Here is a 21,610-nt window from a genome sequence, read left to right as displayed (position 1 = left end):
TGTCTTCAAATTAAATGAGAAGAATCAAATCAATGCACATCTGCTTTCCTTCACACTCTTACTGGTAGAGCCTTAATGGACTGGCAGGCACTAAAAACATAGTTAAGTCCGCATCTGGAAAACCATCTGTGCTGCTGCTACAGTACGGTACATGACTACAGGGGTCTCTCTCTCTCTCTCTCTCTCTCCCTCTCTCTTTCTCACACACACACACGCACGCACGCACGCACGCACGCACGCACACACACACACACACACACACACACACACACACACACACACACACACACACACACACACACACACACACACACACATACACACACACACACACACACACAAAATACAGTATACACTCAAACTCTAGCTCTCTGAGGGGCAACTAATTACCCACAATGCATTGGGATATGTTGGGCTTGGGTTTTGCTGAACCAAATCTCACCACTTACCTTCCACTAAAGAGAGGAAGCTCCAACAGAGTCAGTGCCAACCCATGGTGGTCACTAATGTGTTTCTTACATCTATAAGCTAGATCAAGCCTGTGGATGATTTCAGAAATATTATTTTGCAAGAATACAAGTTTAAGTTATCAAATTCAACGATTATGTTTAGTCTCTTGTGGACATTACAGATCTAGTCTCTGGCTTCTGGCTTTGTAACATGGTTGATCACGTTCATAAAAGGCTGAACTTATACCATAGCAATGAGATACAAGGAGCTATGTTTTGGATTTCCATTTGACTGATACTGTGTACACTACAGTATGTCCGAGAGATCCCCTAGTATAAGGTATTACTGAACCTGTCACTCATACAGAGGAGGTGGACACAGCCTGTGCTTTTTATGAAAGTGCAGGCTTAGTTTATGAAATATAGATATATTATAGCGTTACATAAGATTATATGATGTGAAATATTAACCTCTCTCTTCGCCCTTCTCATATATTAACCTTTCATTCATCTCCCCGTTGCCCTTCTTCTTGTCACAGGCACATGCAGAATGGTGTGCATACATATTCATGCACGGGACATTCAAATCCCAAATGCTGTGTCCCTGCAGCAAAGTTATTCAGGGTGGCAGGATGGTCAGGGCCAGTTGTCACGTGTCTGTGTGTGAGCATGTACGTGTGTGAGGCGCGCACGCACACATACACACACACACACACACACACACACACACACACACACACGCACACGCACACGCACACGCACACGCACACACACACACACGCACACGCACACACACACTTGCGCACGCGCATGCACAATGCTTAGTCAGAGGTTAATCTGAGTGTGCGATGTGGGATGGTCTACTCTGTGGTGTCTTGAAGCGTTATATTGAGTCCGAACATGATAAGGTAAGGTGATTACAGCATCATAACAGCTCTCTCTGTGCTTCTCTAATGTTTTATTTCCTCTTACCGGTACTCATCTCTTTCTACCTTCTACCTTCCTCCCTATCTTCCCTTCCTCTCTGCTCATGTCTCTCTCTCTTTATAAAGACAAGACAATAATTTATGCTCCATAACGACACTGCACACTGAAAATAGCAGATCTAAAGCCCCACAACACGTTTTGAAGCTTGTAGGTCCTCTATTTTCAGAGTGTGAGGCCGTCTGACATTGAAGCATAGTAAATCAGGCCCCAGGGTCCTCAAGCTCCACTATTTGCCTTATTAGCCGACTGATCAACTGGCTAATTCATGCCCTTGGACATGCATCAATTGGTGCACTAGCAGCCTTGATGTGCGCACCACAACCAGAGTCAGCAGCCAAGCAAGAAAAGAGGGGACTTTATCCAATCAGGTCTCCAGAAGCGTTGACGTCTGGAATGAAGTGACATCATCGCTGCTGCATCAGCAGCAAAAGTACAACAATGACGTATTAGCTAGCTCTGATGTTATAAAGCTCAGAGAGCCAAGCAATGTGTCAGGACAACTGTAACTACTGTAGCCGCACTGAAATGACAAAATGTACCAAAGGAGGGTTCAGTGTAAGAATAATAATGAATAAATGCAAGGAATCTCTATAAGTATGTACGTCTGTATCCACGTATCACAAAAACAGTTTGACCAACTGACTGTAAATTCAGCACACACGACACACACGACCCGAGGAAGTGCAGCTCACCAGAGTCCTAGCAATTGATTCAGAATTTTAGGAGGAATATGGTTTACGAGGCTAGTTCAGATAGGTTGGCAAAATGAGCCAAATGGTTGCCATGGCAACCCCAGCCTAAAGGCCCATTTCCACTGGGCCAGATAACAGATAAAAAAATCTCTTTCTCCAGATATTTTTCCATTCAAAGTGGATGGTAGATACAGATAAAAACAATATCTATCACAGATATTTATTTTATCTGTGGCAGATATTTTTTTATCTGTATCTACCATCCACTTTGAATGGAAAAATATCTGGAGAAAGAGATTTTTTTATCTGTTATCTGGAGATATTTCTCCAGATATTTTTCCATACAAAGTGGATGGTAGATACAGATAAAAAAAATATCTACCACAGATATTTGCCACAGATACTTTTATCTGTGGCAAAACATTTTTTTATCTGTATCTACCATCTACTTTGCATGGAGAAATATCTGGAGAAATATCTCCAGATATCTGTTATCTGGCCCAGTGGGAATGGGCCTTTAAGCTTGATTTGGCAAATTCCCCACACCTGTCTAATTCCCACCTGCAATTTGATTAATCAGTCTACTTTCCACAGTCAGTTCAGACACTTCAGATATAATCCACACATTCTCCACAGACGTTTAGCACTGCATAAGGAGTCACTTCCCAGTTCCCATAAAGTATATGGGTACAAAAGGAACACAGACAGACAGACAGACAGACGGTTACAACGGGTACTCTGACAGCGGGTATAACAGGCATTGCATAACAAGGTGGGGCATGAATTCCCTATTTGCATGTTCCCAACTTGCATCGTTCCCGAGTAGGCAGGGCGGCCTAGTGTAAAAAATAAGAATTTAAATAGTCGAGCCAGTGCAGCTTGTTGATCGGCACATTTTCGGGGGGAAAAATTAAATTAAATTAAAATGTAAAGTTTACCTCAAGATCATCCCAAGATCTGTGATCGGTCGCATTTACCCTGAAAAACCTTGTCGCTTGAGTGTACGTACGTATTCTGTACAGGAAGTGATGTCAGTGTGAGTTGTGACATCACTTCCTGTACGGGGCGGCTACACAAGACTAAGAAAGACAAAAAAAAAGAGAAGGATACACAAGACTAAGAAAGACAAAAAAAGAGAAGAATAAAAAAGAAAAAAAGGAGGAGGAGGATAAAGATACCAAAAGGAGAGAGAAGAAAGGGTGGATGAGGTACAATGTGCTGTATCCTCCTCCGATCTGATACAGGGCGGCTAGACTTAGATCACCAATGAAAGAATGTCCATCCACCTGGATAAAAGAAAATGTAACAAGGAGGTAATTCCAGAAGTGTATCGCTTATTCGCTCTTGTATCAAACCGGTACTCGAAACGTTCTTAGAATTTAACATATTTTCTAAAGTAAATATGGGGGCGGCTGTGTTAAGAACGTTTCGTTGTCAAGCTCAACGTTGGGCATTTGGACCTATACATGGAGAAATGGAGCGAACCTGTTTGGCCTAAACATGGAGATGTGGAGAACACTATATATGGAGATAGTCCAGTCCATCATGTCATATGGGACTACCGTCATAGACAGTAGCCATTGTTAGGCCAGAGTCAATGGCTGTCTGTCTGACTGTCTGGAGGCGGCTGGACTTAGATCACCTATGAAAGAATGTCCATCCACCTGGAGAAAAGAAAATGTAACAAGGAGGTGGCAACGGGGCAGCCAGATAAAGTTATTAGGCCTGGATCCGACTTTAAGTCAACGCACAGGATTCCAGAAGTTTAGCGCTTATTTGCTCTTGTATCAAACCGGTACTCGAAAAATTCTTAGAATATAACATATTTTCTAAAGTAAATATGGGGGCGGCTGTGTTAAGAAAGTTTCGTTGTCAAGCTCAACGTTGGGCATTTGGACCTATACATGGAGAAATGGAGCGAACCTGTTTGGCCTAAACATGGAGATGTGGAGAACACTATATATGGAGATAGTCCAGTCCATCATGTCATATGGGACTACCGTCATAGACAGTAGCCATTGTTAGGCTGGAGTCAATGGCTGTCTGTCTGACTGTCTGTACAGGAAGTGATGTCACATGACATACTTTTTATGCCCATATATGAGTCATGAAACATACCGGTAACTATCATGAATGGCCAGATGGCCAAGAATTGGCGCCATGTCACCCTGAGGTCGCAAGTCACCCTCAGGTGTCTTACTAGTATGTATAACTATTATTCCAATATACAGTAATTTACATTATTGTTCCTTTTATCCTAATAAACATATGAATAAATAAAAAAGGAAAATAAATAAGCTGTTAATTAGTCATGGTTCCTCTGTGACAGTCGAATGAGAGTCTGATACATTCTGACAACACACTGCAGGCCATGTTCCTATGTCTAATGACATGGCACACACACACACACACACACACACACACACACACACACACACACACACACACACACACACACACACACACACACACACACACACACACACACACACACACACACACACACACACACATACACACACACTGCACTGACCGGATGGCTAGCAGCTCTGTCTTGTCATCTGGCACTTCTGAATGATCTCCTGTTGGAAAGACAACAAAGAGCACTTACATCACTGTCTTGCCATATGTATGACGTGCGTGCGTGCGTGCGTGCGCACGCGCGCGCGTGCGTGCGTGCGTGTGTGTGCGCGCGCGTGTGTGTTTGTGCATGTGACTGTGCATGCGACTGTGAACGAGACTGTGCGTGCCTGCATGTTTTTTTGTGCTGAAGATAGTGACATCAGTTGGAATGAAATTGAGGTGAACTCATAATTACGGAACATTCTAGTTAACTATAATAACCTTGTTGTGCATGCGCCTCCATTTGCACATGCACCTCTGTGCACCTCCAACTGAGCATGCACCTCCACCATGTGTAGTGTGGGGGTATTTGAGCCTCCGTCTGTGTACACAGTGTACTATTGATCACATGTGAAGATGCTACTGTATAGTATGATCCTCTTTACTTACGTCCACTGATCTTGGCGTTGACTCGCTGTGCCAAGGCGCTGCTCTGTGCCAGCTGGTCTCTGAAGCTCTGGCCCATGTAGTAGTCAATGTCATTGGCCCTCAGCAGCTCCTCAAAGGCCTTGGTGGTGTCTCCCAGATGCTGGGTCAGGATGTGGCACACCCCCCGACCCTCACGCATCCGCTGGCGCAGGTGGGAAAGCTCCTTGGCTTGAGCCTGGATCAGTGTGTCGAATTTACTACAAGAAGAGTGACAGAAAGAGGGGCGAGAGAGAGATGAGTCACATATACATCTTGACAGGACAAAAAAACATGAAGGTTAATTACATTGTCTTACAGTATTGGGCCCATTAGTATTTACGTTGAGGAATTACTGTGAAATGATGTCAATACTGCATGAGAGGGCCATTCAAGCATGACCAACATTGATTTCCAGTGAGCACCAGAGTTACAGGCTAAATCAATTTACGAACGGACTGGATCGAGTTTATGTTACTCAGATTACAGTAGATGGCTACAGATGACACATGGTGGATGGAACAGCCTGCCCTCTCCATGAACTCACTGTACCAAACAGTGGAACAGAGAAACATCAATGCTTTAATCCCATTTAACCAACAGACCCATTTACATTGTAGTTGGCACTTGGCAGGCTCTGTACAGGACTATTTTTCTTAGTCCGGCTCCCGGCAACTCCAGCTGGATTTTGGACCATTCCCGCCACAACCATTTAGCCTGTTAGTATGGTGGTTGTGTTGCATCGTGTTGTGAGCTTATAGATATCCTTAAATAGATTTCCTTAGTGCACCATCATATTTCAGTCAAATGGTGCCTTATGGGCCCATTTGTTTCCTGAGGTGGCCAGTCTTGCGGAAACAAATGTGCCTAGAGATCTCAAGTGCCCACTGTACCAGTTACTAAAAGGATCTGTTGAACTAAATGGAATGGGATGGAAAGGAATGGACCTCCATTAGATCAACTAAAACCTCAGCAGACCCTCAGTGTCACCTCACCTGGACCAGATGGAAGCCTTGCTGTCCTCGCCAGTGGGCATCTTGCCACCTTTCCTCAGCTGGTCCTCCAAGGCACCCACCCGGGACACCAGCTCTTGGAGGTCCTTGTCTGGGTGGGGATGACGTGGCGAGGCCATGGGGCCTCCGTCAGAGGACTGCCACCCCTCGTCGTCCTCTGCCCCGCTCTGGGAGGGAGAGGCCTGGAAGGACCAGTTGACTTTGCGGGGGGTGGAGGGTCCGCAATCGCTGGCGGTGGAGAATGAGCGCAGGCGGCCCTGCAGCCCACGGATCACCGCCTGAGAGCGTGACAGCTGGGAGCGCAGGTCCTCCACAAGGCGCTGGAGAGAGGACATCTCGTCCCCAGGCTGTGGTGTGGTGGTCTTGCTGTAGGTGCTGCTGGTGTTGGTGGGCCACCACTCAGAACCACCCTCCAGAGAGGTGCACATCTCCAGATCATCAAACTCTGTCGGTGAACACATACAGAGTATTTAGTACTAGCGATGGGATATGAAAATGTTATATCCCGATTATTGTGACAAAAGAAATCGTGATTTACGATATTCTCACGATAATCAAAATCCATTATCCTGGGGCGGAACATTTGCCCAAAAATAGCTGATCTACAAGCTCACAACGAGTCACGTTGCGACGCGTTGTGAGCTTGTAGATCGGCAATTTTTTGGCAAAGACATTTGATAGAGAGTGAAAAAAAGACGTACATATATTATAAGTACCTTTTACCAATTATAGAAGGTTTAAGTGGTACCGGATATGCAGCTCGGCAAATAAAAGGTGAATTGATCCCAGTGCATAATGGAGGACGATATCACGATAAATTAAATCTCCACGATACGATTATCATGAGTGTTTTTTATCACGATAAACGATAATATCACTTATCGTCCCAACTCTATTTAGTACACATGCAAGCTGATGGGGATTTCCCACCATGCTAAGAGAAAGTGCTTTATCCAGTCAATGTCATTCACATATTTTAATTGTTGTGATTGTTTTGAGTTCTACACACACACCACCGTGTCCATCATCAAACTCAGAGTGGAACGAACAGTGGATCCATTAAATCAATATAAGTTTAATAAGAGACATTTTGAGGACTGTTATGGTACCGTTTATATAATCCTTATGTAAGAAAGAAAAAGGTTTTGGAGGTCTGCCAGCCCTTTTCTTTACTGCCCTCTAGTGTTTCTTCCACACTACTTCAGCCATAATAATTGTGTAGCTCACCTGGACTGCTGGTGTCTTCTCTCTCAGCCTCGTTCTCACTGCGGCCACAGGTCTCATAGCCCAGGTCCTGTAGGCCCACCTGGACCTGCTTACTGTCCTGCTGCACCGATGTCTCCGCTGCAAGGAAGAGAGAGAGAGGGGGACTTTAAAGGTAATGTGCAAAAATGATGACCCAAAGTTTGGCACACTACTCAGCCCACGAAAACTCTCGTGGCACACACTCAAGCCATATGTCAAATCGACTTCATCGGGAATCGGGTGCTTCCATTTTGCTAAGAGATGTCTTGAATCTATCTCTTAGTAAATCTATTAGTAATTTAGTACACTATCACTATGATGATGATGTGTGTATTTTTGAGCGGTGTTAACCGCTTCAACATCTGGATTTGTCAGTAGCCTATGTATGTCCCGCCCCATCCCACATTGGCCAAGCTTCACGAGACGCATAATGAAATTAACTCACAAATAGCACCGCTCACATCACACTGGGTGTGATTTTTTTATGTAATTGTATGTTGATCAGCACATTCGACTACAAATGCATCATACTCTAAGCAAATGTAAGTTCATTCAAGGTGGGGAAGGAAGCCCATCCTATGGCCAGACCACTGGGGGATATTTGGGTCAAAACCCCTGTTGAATACGAGTGTTCCTGCGCTGACCATCCCCTGACAGAAAAAAAGGCCCTCCAATTACAGTAGTAAGATTGTATATGTAGACCACCAAAGTCACACTTTACACATATTGCAAACTGTTCTAAAGTGAGGGTATATAGTGCACACATGTACAATACAACACAGGATCAGTTATGTTTCTGTTTACACTGCAGTGCAGTTAGATTCCAAGGTAGAATGTGGACCGTAAGACAACATCACCAGTCCACTCACTGTTACTGAGCAGTAAGACAACATCACATGATGTCCACTCACTGAGCAGGTCCCTGTAGTCTTTGATCTGCTCTGCCTGGGCCTGCACCGTGGCTTCAGACACCATCAGCCTCTCCTGCAGATCCTTGCTCTCCTGCTGCAGACGCACCGCCTTCTCAGACATCACAGTGGCAACGGCACTCTGTTGCCTGCTGGCAGATAGTTTGTTCTCCTCCACATCGTCCTCCTGATGCACACACACACACAAGACGGAGAAAAAGGGTACCATTTTAGTCCAGATTACCTCCTATACAGATACAGATCAGAGGGAGTAGCTAGTAAAGTGAATTTCAGTTATGTGTGACATTCCTTTTTCTTTTTCAGTTTTTTGAGTGACTTTAAATTCTTATTTTACTGTCTCGGTTACCATGACAATAAACCTCCTTTTGATTGAGAATGTGTTTGTTGGAGATTATTTGTGCCGCTCAGAAGGCCTTGGGGGGAAGACGATGAGGTCATTTGGATGGAATTCTGAGATTCTTGGATAATTAACTAAGGAAATAGTTTAGGAAGAATTCCAGTGGTGTTAAGGGATTTTGTTTCTTATTTACATCCCAGAGGGAGATACAAACGAGGGAGATAGAACATTACAATCTGGAGGCAATATTCAGTGAATCAATAGCCAAAACTAATTTGGCTCAACCTGGATTATCCATTAATATTTTCAACTGACAACTCAAAAGAGTACACTGGATTCTGCCTCCTTTAGGACACAGGAATAACTTCCTGAGAACGAGGTTAAAGACCAGGTGAAATGGAATTCTGCGAACATATCTTGATATATTTCATAGTTAAACAGGGGCTGGGTGTGTTTAAGTTATTCAGCGATGGGGGCGGTCCAACCGCAACACAGCTTGTCAGTCAATAAAGTAAAAAGAATATACCGGTATCTACAAGGCAGTAGTGAATGAATGAAGTTCTTGTTAGTGCATTGCAATTTTCTTGTCCCAAGCATTTTCAGAAACTGTTTAGCTTCAGTACCTACTACCTACCGATGTATGTTCATCTATTGTACACTATGCCACAAATATGACCACATACAGTATAGGCCTATACTCTAAAGGCCTGAGTATAGGCCTATATGGTCATGCCGTCATATGGTGGTCATAAGTGTAGGCCTATGTGTGGTCATACTTGTGGCATAGAGTCTTAACTAAGTGTGAAAAACACATTTACTTTAACTTGAACAGTTCCCAGGTTCTCGTTACCTGTAGGGAGTGGGAGAGCAGGGTCCCGAGGTCCAGAGAGACCGGCCTGTTGCCTCTCCTCTTCCCCAGGCTATCTCTCATCTGGGGCTTGGGCAGACGTAGCTCACAAGCATCCCAGGCATCCCACTGCTCAGAGCCTTCCTCCTCCTCCTCCTCCTCCTCCTCCTCCTCCTCCTCCTCCTCGTCCTCCTCAATAGTTACATCCAACTCTTCATCAGCCTCGTCTTCGTCTTCGAACGCGTTCTGTTCTTCACACTGTTCCGTGGCGTCAGGATGCACTCTTGCAGTCGGTTGGTGCCGTAGGCCATCGTTCTCCGCTCGCAAACTGAAGAGGGCTTTCCTGTGGCACAGAGAGAAGGAGGGGGGGGGGTGTACAGAGAGAGAGAGAGAGATGGAGAGATGGAGAGAGGGAGATAGGGAGATGTTAGGCCAATACTGTTCTACCCCATTCATTTACAGAGAGTTTCCAAATTAAGAGTTGGAGAATGGTGCATGGTTCTGCAAAATTCACTGCAGCTGAATGCCAACAAAATGTGCACGCTTGCACACAGGCAGGCCTTGCAAAGCACTTTGTGTTTGGGGGGTTGTAGACCTCTGCATAGGAGTAAGATAATATAAGACCTTTAATGCCACTAGGGCAATTCAGTCACCAAAGGCAGCACAGCAGGTAAGATACAGTTACAGGGCAAGAAAAAGTACTGTAGATACAATGGGGTAAAGACATCAATAATGAACAAAGATGCAGCAGTTAACTGTTATGCAGGACAAAAGAAAAAATAATAATACTACACACAGTAACCATGTCAGATAGTGTACTTACTGTAATGCACTGTTGTCACTTCAGAGCTAGTTGGACTATTGACCGAGCAGATCGACCATTGGATGCCTCATTATTAATCTTCATGACAGTCAATTGTATTTACCCTTGGGATAGATGTATCTATAATTTCCCATCCTGCTCAAATGCCCCACAATCTCCATGTGAAAGGTAAATATGCTAAGGAGATTTTGTGTTCTCATATCGTAAATCGTCGAGTAGAGTGTGGATGAGGGTTTGGTTTGAGAAGACATGGCTTATACTGTCCGAGCTGTATAGAGTCATTTTATGGTCATGTTTTGCCTTTTCTGTAACTCTAAGGAGTAGTCACCATTGGCTTAGTTTTGTGGACAGAAAATAACTATGCATGTTTCAGGGTGAGATGATGATGATGATAATTATTTTTTGTGGCACAACGATCCCTTTAAATATACATTAGGTAAAGTGAGTAGGCCATCTCACCTCATCTGTGAAAGGGAGGAGAAGCCGGCCTTCTCCAGCTGAGCCTTGAGCTCTCCCAGCTGTCTCTCCACAGCTTTCTTCTGCTCCACCAGCTGTCTGACGTCCACCAGCCCCAGACCCTCAAAGCCCTCCTGGGATACACTGTCCTTTCCTCGAGTTACCGAGCTCTGCTCACACACACACAGGATGGTGGTAGGGCTGTCACAATTATTACATAATCGTCTAATCGTGATTATTTGACATTATCGCAATTATTTTGTCATAATCGTCATAATCGTGAATGTTGAAAAATGTCCAAAATAGTGGAAATAGCAGATCTACAAGCTCACAACGCGTCGCATCGCGACGCGTTGTGAGCTTTTAGATCGGCTATTTCCACTATCAAAGTTATTTTTTAAGTAGTACGTTGTCAAATATGTCAGTAATTTCTTTGTATATTTAGGTTATGTGTCAATATCTACCATGTACAACTTCAAAGCCTAAAAGCCAAACAGAAATGTAATTGTCAACGACAAAAACACAATTAAATCGTTAATCGCCAATTATTTGAGTGACAATTAATCGTCATGTAAAATGTCATATCGTGACAGCCCTAGAAGGTGGGGATGTATTTCAAGATGTTTAGAACCCAAACCAGTCACATCACTGAGAAAGATTTCCCCATGCAGTGATGCTATATCCATATGTGCATTTGAATGATAGGTTCGCCCGCTCAGTCTTAGGATATGGTTAATATCCTCACGTTACATGCACACAGTGATCCAAGGTCATTAACATTATTCGTGATAACATTATGCATGCTGGCTGAGTGCCTGTCTGTCTGTGCTGCAATCAACTGTAGCCTAGAGACCACATCAGTAAGCACAACCCTGTTATGGGGTACACAGCAACACTGTGATTCTCAGCTTTATGAATACTGACCCAGATGTCCATGCAACATGCTCTGAATACTAAAAAGGTAGCTGTGATATAGTACAGTACCTTCATGACGGCCAGTGACTGGGCAGTCAGTTTGGACTCCTCTTCATCGATGCTGTCAGCATACTCATCATCGTCGTCATCATCATCATCATCATCGTCGTCGTCGTCATCATCATCAACATCTTCTGAACATTGATCTGGGGAAATAACATTGATATCATGACAAGAAGAGACATGAAACAAAAACATGCACACAACAAAAATTATCAATGACCAGTTCCATTGTGTGTTATTTGGGAAGATTTATTTATCATTGTTACTTGTGTGACCTTGTGCAACTTAGCCATTATTTTAGTAGTGTGTGACCACACACCATGTATGCCATATCCTCAATAGAGGCTTATATACATATATATGTAGCAAGAAAGTATTTTAACTCTTGCATATAAATATACCTCCTGTAACATTCATATTGCTCTGATCATCTATGTACAATTAGGATCTGATTAGTCCTTCAAGACATGTACGTGTTAGTCCCCACAATTTTGAAATGCATCTGCGCACAAGCTTGTGGAAGACTAGTCTGGCTTGAGAGACTGATATGATCAACACTGATCAGTTCCACCATCTGCCACAGTTCTAGATCACACACTCTGTCATGTGAACCTTTACAGGGAAATGACCTTCTAACCACTGCACTGAATAATAAGTGTACTTCGCTGTATTGTCAGGGAATACATTAATGTATTTGCAAAGCAAGTATAACACCAGAGTAGCATGAAGCTTCACAGTGGTCAGTAAGGACGTTTGTGCATCTGTGGTGCAGCTGGTGTAAAACCTCAATACACTATGCAGGTTGGATGAACACATACTGTATATTCTCAGGCAGAAATCAGGAATGCCATTCCTAATCATATCAGTTTGGACTTTTAGAAACTCTCCAGCCCAGAAAGATATTTCTAGCAGAGATCTAAACACCAGATCTGGATTGGTTCTTAATCCTATAATTTAAGGCAGTGATACAGGCTTTACAGGCCTGTGGAGACCAGCAGGAGGGGATATCTCTAAATGGATTATGATGTCCTGTTAGATTAGGATTAGTAGGGGCAATACACACTAGCCCAGGAGACCTAATATGAACTGCAACCATGAGTTCTAATCCTGACTCCTTCCTCAAGGTGGAACATCACACCTTTCTCCAACTACACTGAATTTAACAGCAGAAATATGAACTCAAACTATCCAGAAACCAGACTATTTTAGTCTCTATTGTATGTACGGATTTAGAAAAGAGCTGAATCACTTATGGGACTGACTGACTGACTGATACAGTATACTGTAGCAGTTAAAATGCAGTACAGACTACTGAACTATCTATTGAACTGTATGAATGTCAAAACTAATGATCATACGTTTCATCATATATGTAGATAAATAGATAGATACCTTTATTATCCCAAGGGGGAAATTCAGTAATATGTATGCTGTACTTTGTATATATATGTATATACTCTATGAATCTAATGTTATGGGTGATAGTGTATCTTTTGTCCTATAGACATGCACTCACACACATTAGTATCAATGCATGCAGGCAAGCAAGCATATAAGATGGGTGCATGTATTCCTTCACCAATGAATACTCAAGTACTTTGTGTGTCTACAGTAAATATCCTTAGACACACAGTTTATTTTGTGTGATTACTTTAACTTATGCTGTGTCGTGCACATCTACACAGAAAGTGAATATAACTACGGTAGGCGGTAAAGCAATGTGAGTGTTGTAAACATTAAGTGAGCACCTAAGCAGTATGTTGTGCAAATTGACCTTTAAGTGGACATTTTACACTTAAAGGTCACAAGTGAACACTGAGGATTTTGCTTGGTTGTGTTGCACCATAGAAAGGGCTGTCCCATCTTCAGATGGGAAAATGTGAGAGGGGCAGTTGAACCATGTCAACTCTTGAATTGCTACACAGCAGCACACAAAGTTTAAGAGTCCTGTAGGATGATTTATTGAGTGGGTCAAAAACATGTAAAGATCAGACCGGAATGTGCTTAGAACTTGTGAAGAAGAATATCACATGTTCATGTTGCTCAAAACAGAAGGAGATTGTAAACACATTTAATGTACATTTGACATTCCTCAATTTCAGCAAAAGTCCTTTCAGTATCCTTTCAGTACCTCAGAGTTGTACTTACTGTGCTTCAGTGCGGCGCTCAATTTTATAAGGCAAATGTTATAATGCAAGATAGTAATTCATGTTTGCAGAATTGCAATGGATCTCAATATACATCACACAGAAAGCAACATTCACCTAGTAATTTCCTATACTATATCAGTAGTATTATATTAAAATGTAATTTCTACATTATAAAGCTGAACAGAAGTTTAATATTATAGCTATGTCATTATAAAGCAAATATAAAGCAGTAAATGCTACTGTACTGTACATGCAAAGGCACACACACACATACACTCTAACTATTAAATAGCCACATTTTATGACATAATAAAAACACAGTATCCTAACTGACAAGGGAAATTATTTTGATCACAATAACAATAAACAAAATTGATTGCACACAAAGTCATTCTATAAAATATTGCACTGATTTATAAATAACAAATTAAACAAAACAATTGCCGCCACTCCCACACCAGTTAGCACAGCGTGGGTTAAATATGAATTAGTAACTCGCCACCACACACCATCTTACCTTGTGTGCGTGCGTGCGTGTGTGTGTGTGCGTGTGTATTTATCCTAGCAGATGCCCAGGTTAGGTTACTGACAGTTTTTTTGTTTGTTAATGTTGACACTTAAAAAGTTCCACGTGTTAAATTCATTTGAAATGCGTTAGGACCACCAGCATGCTCCAGACCTCCTGCGGGGGAACACGTCATTAAAGATACTGGCCCATGCTTCTCTGATGCCCACCTCCAAACTCAGGCAGCCTGTGGTTGAGCCTGTCTCTGCCCAGGGCAGGGCCTCTGGCTGGGGCCAGGCCCTGCTGGAGCAGCCTCTCCCTCAGCTCCTGGATCTCCTGTGTCAGACTCTCCACCAGAGGAAGGGCTGCCGGCTCCACCAGCTGCCTCTGGAAGCCCTACAGGCCACACACACAATAGTTTTTCTTAAACACTGCTATGAACAAAACTACAAAAGATATTCCTGAAGCGGTTCACACACACACACACACACACACACACACACACACACACACACACACACACACACACACACACACACACACACACACACACACACACACACACACACACACACACACACACACACACACACACACACACAGCCATTTTATACCTTGATGACGTCTTCTTTGACATGAAGTGTCCTGGTGAGAGCGTCCAGCCTGGCGGCCTGACTCCTGCTCTCCTCCCAGGCCTCCTTCTCCCTCCTCATGGCCAGACACAGTTCCTCCTGTATGGCCTGGAGCTCCACGCTGGACCCCGGCACAGAGCCTGAGCCGGGCCCTGCCGGCTGGGGACCAGAGGTAAGCTGTCTGCGAAGCTCCTGGAGCCTCCCTGTCTGCTCGTTCATCACCTCACCCAGCCGCCCTGCAGAGTCCTGACGAGGACACACAGGTTGGGGCTTTTAGAGACATCTTCAGACATGCTAGGACATAAGTATCACCAAAGGGCATCTTGTGTGGATTCAGTGGATGTAAAAGTGTTTCAGTGGATGTAAAAGATGCCAGAACACATTTTAACCACTTAAGACATATACAGTATACATTGCTGACTAGGGTCCTATCTTTTCTTATAGTTGGTCCCGTTCTATTTTCCCTCTACACCAAAATCGGAAACAGCAGATCTATAAAATCACATAGTGCAGCTTTTAACTGTGGTAGTTTTAAATCATGTCAAATCAGTAGTATTTTTTATGGTGTTACAATCATAATTCTCAGGTAAGCGATGTTAGTTTACTTATGTGTTGATCTGGTCGCTTTAAACATGTGTGAAGCACAGTTTACATCTTGTACCTCCTACTTACACACAGAGCCCCATTCACTTCTAATTCCTTCCATGTCCACTACCTGAATGTACTGGTCCCTGGCACCGATGGTGTTGAGCAGGTCCTGGACCTGCGCCTGGTGTTCCTGGGCCTGCCGGGTCCGGTCTGACAGCACCTCTTGGAACAGGCGGTCTTTGAGCTGGAGACGGGCCCTCAGTTCCTCCAGGACGTCACGAGGTCCTGCCTGGAGTTGGCTCAGCAGGGAGCCACGCAGATCCTGCACAGGGAAGAAGCAGGGAGATCGTATTATAAACATATAAACTTTGTCATGTGACATATAGCTAATATATCAGATTTTCATTATTTTTATTTAGTCACACTACTTTTTCTTTTTAACTCATTTAGTGCCACCCCTTTCACCACTAGAGGGCGCCCAGTGGCCATAGAAAATCCCATAGAGATATGCTGGTATATGCAGAAGCCCTGCAGCCATGACTTGCCTGAACACTTTCCTTTGTGCATGTACAGGAAGAGGATGAAGTTAGCTTGAAGTTAGCTATTGGCTACCAAGCATTTTAGAAGCCTTATTTTCGTCAACTTAGCCATGATTAAACCTTGCACACCTCATGCATGGGAAAAAAACAGAGAAGAATGAGCTCTAAAAAATCCAATGCAATCCTGGATTGCATTGGAGTGGATTTGTGCAGTTTGTTCACAGCTTTCAAACAAAAAAATCCGATTGGAAATCCGTTCAGGCATTCTTGAGATAATCGCCATTATGTTTTACATGTTATGTAAACAAACATGGCTGCCCTGTATGTTAGATGGGGTTGTATGGGGGTGGAACATGCAAAATCGCGATTGAAATCATGTTCACTAGATCTGATGGGGTCAAAAAAAAAAAAAAAAATTCAAAAAAAAAAATTCAAAAATTTTTTTTTTTTTTAAAGCCGAACTTGTTCGGGATCGGCACTCTGCGATACGATAATAAAGCCGAACTAGTTCGGGATTGGCACTCAATGAGTTAAGATATTTTTCAAGGGATTTTTTTAAAGGGATTGGGACCCACAATGCGCTGTTAGGCATCAGAGCCTATTTGGCATAAGCCCTGACCGCTAGGTCAGCAGGCGCCCCACACTACTTCTAATAATAATAGTCTCTCTTGCTCTATAAAAGTGACTAAAAGATGTGTCACAAAAGTGTGGAGAGAACCAGATATACAAGATAGTTGGGTCCATGTGTGTACAGTACCTCTGCCTCCTTGGTGCGAGTGTGCAGGGCGGTCTGCAGCTGGCTGATGAGCACGTCTCTCTCTCTCAGACAGCGGCTCTGTCTCTCCTCACTCTCACGATGGAGCCGCTGTGCACTCCTCCACGCCTCACCCACCTGCTCCAACTCCAGACCCTTACCACGCAACAGCATCTCCAGGCTCTGATAATACACACACAAACACACGCGCGCGAAGGTTACATACAGATAGAGAAGAGGCTGGTCTGAATAAACAAAACACTATTAAACCACTGTTGATCAGAGGACTGAGAGGCTAGGAAAAGATCGGCACGTCGGCCTTCCTCTGCGTTTCAAACTCAATGTTTGAAACGCTGAGGATAATCCTTTCATTGTGTGTATTATAAAGGTTGGCTTGTTGACTGCATATGTATGCATGGTATATGTGTGTCCTCACAGTGATGGTCTCCTCGTTGTTGTTGAGGACACAGCGTTGTCTCTCCAGGTCTCTCTCCTTCTCCCTCAGTAGCAGCTGCAGGCGACGACCCTCCTCTGCCTTCTCCTCCACACAGCGGAATTTGTCATCCACCGATCGCTGTGGACAGCATGGCACAGAGCAGGACAGCACAGGACAGCACAGGACAGCACAGGACAGGACAGGACAGGACAGGACAGGACAGGACAGGACAGGACAGGACAGGACAGGACAGGACAGGACAGGTGGTTATCATCAGATTATGATTTGTGAGTATTGATAAATAGTGGAGTATTGTTCTGTGTGTGGGCGCGTGCGTGTGTGCGTGCGTGCGTGCGTGTGTGCGTGCGTGTGTGTGTGTGTGTTGAGCACCTCCAGGGCCTTGTCTCTGTCTTTGATGCGTTGACGGAGTTTCTGAAGCAGAGAGTCTCTCTTCTCCTTTGGATCATGCTGCTGTTCGAGCAACTCTGAGTAGTCCTGGTGGAGAAAACATTACAGTGAGTGAGTGTGTGTGTGTACTGTACTGTAAGTATCTGCAAACTTCACATATGCACTTAAACATCAGTTTATTCCTGTGAGTTGCTGTCAACCCATCCCATGGGATCTTTCCTTTTTAGCTGAAATAGTTTACAATACATCGCTGTGATCAATTAGCTAATTTACACATGCATACATAATTCAAACGTGTGTACTGTATGTATGTCGTGCACGTTTGTGTATCATGTGTAGTGATTGTATATATTGTAGGGTGTTTTGTGTGACAAACCTGCACCAGCTGATCTTTGGTCTGCAGTGAACTCCTCAGGTCTCGGATGGTCTTCTGTGCATCCTCCTCCAGTATCCGTCTCTCTCCCTCCTTGTCTATCAGCTGTTCATCTCTCTCCTGCAGCGCAGCGCGTGCCATCTCCAGAGCCAACTGCAGTTCCTGGAAAGGAGGCCAACCACCTTTATAAACGTTCATACTTCATATAAGCCTGGCTTTCAAAGTCAGAGACGATTAAATGAAATTTCACCCCTTGAGCACTTTCACCCATTGAGGCAACATTTTGAAACACCAAACAAAACAAAGAAAATGTTATTTTGATGTTTGAAACTGAAACACACTTGTGTACTTGCAGATGTAAAAAATGTAATCTGCAATATTTAATCTAAAAAGGAAAGTAATGTTAAAGAAGGCACACATAAGTAAACTGACACACTATATAATTGCTGTACACCTTTCCTCAACTCCTGCATACCACTACTGTTTACCAACAACCAAAAGGTAAGAAAACACAATCTCCTCCCACTAACCTGGTTGTGTCTCTCACTCTCCCTCCTGTGCTGCTGTGCCACATCCAGGTCTTTCTCCAGGCGCTGCAGGGCACGGCTCAGGTCCTCCTGGGTCCTGGTGGCCTGGCTCTGGGCCCGCTGACCAGCCTGCAGCTCCAGCTGGGCCTGGAAGAGAGAGGCCTGGAGACCCAGCACCTCGCCTTGCCCTCGGATGCTTTCTGCTCCAGATGCCTGGGCAGGATAAAGAGCCAGATTGGGGGGGTGGGGTGGGGTCAAGAGAAGGACAGAGATGGAATAGAAAGGAGTGCACAGAATGAGTGTGTGGACCGATGACAGTGGGTCTTATGTACTGCTGGTCTCATGAGGCCAGCCAGACCTCGAGACGATAAAGGCGACTTGAGCTCAGGGGTATTTTCTCTATCTTGTATTGTTTCCCCTCTGGCTTCCAACCACAACATTTTAATCGGTTGCTCTTGGCTGTCAAACACTGGCTAGGGCTGTCACGATATGACATTTTACATGACGATTAATTGTCGCTCAAATAATTGCGATTAACGATTTAATTGTGTTTTTTCGTTGACAATTACATTTTTGTTTGGCTTGTAGGCTTTGAAGTTGCACATGGTAGATATGACACATAACCTAAATATACAAAGAAATGACAGGCATATTTTACAACTTTATACTTAAAAAATAACATTGATAGTGGAAATAGCCGATCTACAAGCTCACAACGTGTCACGATGCGACGCGTTGTGAGTTTGTAGATCTGCTATTTCCACTACTTTTTAAAAGTGTTTGAAACTATATTAACATTTCTCAACATGGAAACGATTATGACGATTATGCAAAATAATCGCGATTACCTCAAATAATTGCGATTGGACGATTATGTAATAATTGTGACAACACTGGCACTTTGAAATCTCACTATGTGTGCCAAATTTTGTTTTGATTTTAAACTCTTTTGTTTCATCATTAAGGGTAATACTAGCTAGTTCCCTGGAGAGACTGTGTATACAGTAACAATACATACAACCTGTGTAATAAAATAACTACAGTATGTGAATATGAGGACAGTTGTTAAAGACTCACCTGTAGGTGCTGCAGCTGGTTCCTGTTGGCCAGTTCTTTGAGAGAACAAAGCATCTTATTCTGCTCCTCAATCACGTTGTACATCTCTCCAGCCTGCGGACACACACACACACACACACACACACTCTGAGAAAAGATACACACCTACACATACAAACTAATGCAAGAATCACGCTGGTCCCTGTCATCTCTATCAGTGAACGTCTCTCTTTGTTCTTCTCATTTTCTCTACATATATTCCTTCATCCCTGTACCTCTATCCTCTTTCTCCTTCCCTATCGTCATCCTCCCATCAATTTTCCTACCCCCCATACCTCCTCTTCATCCGTCTATCCATCCATCCATTCCTCCCCTCTCCTCCCTCCTTACCTCCGTCTCCTTGGTGTTGATGGTATCAGAGAGGTTCTGGATGTTGCGTTCCTGTCTCTGGGCCTCCTCTCTCGCTGACCTCAGCTCTAGCTCCATCTCTCCAAGACGCACCTGCAGTTTCTAACATATGCACACACATGTTTTAGCAAATGGGGCAGAAGTGTGTGTACGTGTGTGTGTGTGTGTGTGTGTGCGTGCGTGCGTGCGTGCGTGCGTGCGTGCGTGCGTGCGTGCGTGCGTGCGTGCGTGCGTGCGTGCGTGCGCGCGTGTCATTTGATCAGGAGTTTGGGGATGAAAGAAATGTAGCTGTATGGGCTGTATGGAGTTGAGTGGAGGAGGTGACTGATACCTGGTTCCTGGATTCACTCTCTCTGATCTTGGTCTGCAAGGAGTGGACCTGATCCTGGACCTTCTGGAGTTCACCCACACACTGACCTGCAGCACTCTCATACTGATTCAGCTGACCCTGCTGTTCCTCAATCTGCTTCTACAAAACACACACACAAAGTATCTTGTTAGTACATAAATATTTGCATGATCTAGACAGTGTACAGTATATTAACCAGTTATGCCCTATACTAGTGGTTAATAATACACAACACAACACTAGGGCAAGAGAGGGAGACACTAGAAAGACATAGCCACACGTCCACTCCACCGAAAGGGAACAGCAGTCCGCAGAGAGTGGAAAGTGATGATGTCAGACTACTGCTGGATGACTTCCTGAGGAAGTGCCTGTTACCACGGCAGCACGTTGTCGATTTCCTTGTTTTTGTTTTTACAGATTTGTGCAGCGATATTCTGCCAATGAGCCTCTATTAATAGCATACATAAGCGTGAGGAGTTAGAAAAAGCAAGCAACGGAGGAGAGAAAGAATGAAAGAAATTAAGCTTGACTGTTTAAAGTAACTATGACTTAATCTATGTGATGTAAACATATTAACCTGAGAAGACACAAAGTCCAGCTGAACGCTGTTAACTACATGCTGTTCCCAGCCCTGCGTATCAAGCTGAAAGATCAGCACTCAGGGCACATTAATAATTAATGTCACAATGCTCTAGTATTCATTACGTCACTTAAGCTGTTTTAAATGAGCGTAAGGCAACAAATTAGTGACTTGGCTCTACATGTCCACAGTCACACACACAGGCATAACAGAGCCATTCACAAGACTCCCTTACTTGCAAAATAATAGACAACAAACAAACATTTAATAGACTATCATTGTGTATTTGCTGTACGCCTAGCAGGCAGACCATTCAGGCTAACCATTAACATGATGAAAGGAAGTTATGGAGCCAGCTCAGGCTGAGCTGAGCCTGTGTACAGAGCAGAGGCACTGCTGCAGACCTTGGAGACAGTTCCCATGGCAATAGAAGTGTTGCTAAGAGAACGATGATGGGGGGTTATGCTTCCTATTGAGTTTAATGAAGGAAGCAACTGTGCTGAGCTTGAAAAAAATGATAAG

At 43.9% G+C, this 21,610-nt stretch overlaps 1 protein-coding gene across 7 annotated transcripts in view; it reads right to left on the bottom strand.

Annotated features, from left to right (window-relative positions):
• Positions 1–21,610, bottom strand: part of pde4dip (phosphodiesterase 4D interacting protein) — a 106,323-nt gene that overhangs the window by 18,839 nt on the left and 65,874 nt on the right. For 6 of the 7 annotated variants that reach the window (XM_080730271.1, XM_080730269.1, XM_080730270.1 and 3 more), the window contains exons 10-28: positions 20,491–20,628; positions 20,142–20,261; positions 19,773–19,865; positions 18,699–18,908; positions 18,172–18,330; positions 17,778–17,882; positions 17,388–17,525; positions 16,955–17,134; positions 15,786–15,980; positions 15,053–15,316; positions 14,669–14,834; positions 11,790–11,926; positions 10,809–10,975; positions 9,530–9,869; positions 8,283–8,508; positions 7,396–7,512; positions 6,151–6,613; positions 5,141–5,376; positions 4,662–4,710 (exon numbers count right to left, since the gene is read on the bottom strand). In XM_080730271.1, coding sequence (XP_080586397.1) covers positions 4,662–4,710; positions 5,141–5,376; positions 6,151–6,613; positions 7,396–7,512; positions 8,283–8,508; positions 9,530–9,869; positions 10,809–10,975; positions 11,790–11,926; positions 14,669–14,834; positions 15,053–15,316; positions 15,786–15,980; positions 16,955–17,134; positions 17,388–17,525; positions 17,778–17,882; positions 18,172–18,330; positions 18,699–18,908; positions 19,773–19,865; positions 20,142–20,261; positions 20,491–20,628 — 3,503 coding nt within the window. The remainder of the gene's footprint in view (positions 1–4,661; positions 4,711–5,140; positions 5,377–6,150; positions 6,614–7,395; positions 7,513–8,282; positions 8,509–9,529; positions 9,870–10,808; positions 10,976–11,789; positions 11,927–14,668; positions 14,835–15,052; positions 15,317–15,785; positions 15,981–16,954; positions 17,135–17,387; positions 17,526–17,777; positions 17,883–18,171; positions 18,331–18,698; positions 18,909–19,772; positions 19,866–20,141; positions 20,262–20,490; positions 20,629–21,610) is intronic. The other variant, XM_080730273.1, reaches the window with a different exon arrangement.

Source organism: Nannobrachium achirus, assembly GCF_963921795.1.
Source record: "Nannobrachium achirus genome assembly, chromosome: 1".
NCBI lineage: Eukaryota > Metazoa > Chordata > Actinopteri > Myctophiformes > Myctophidae > Nannobrachium > Nannobrachium achirus.
This window is presented reverse-complemented; position numbering and strand designations above follow the sequence as displayed.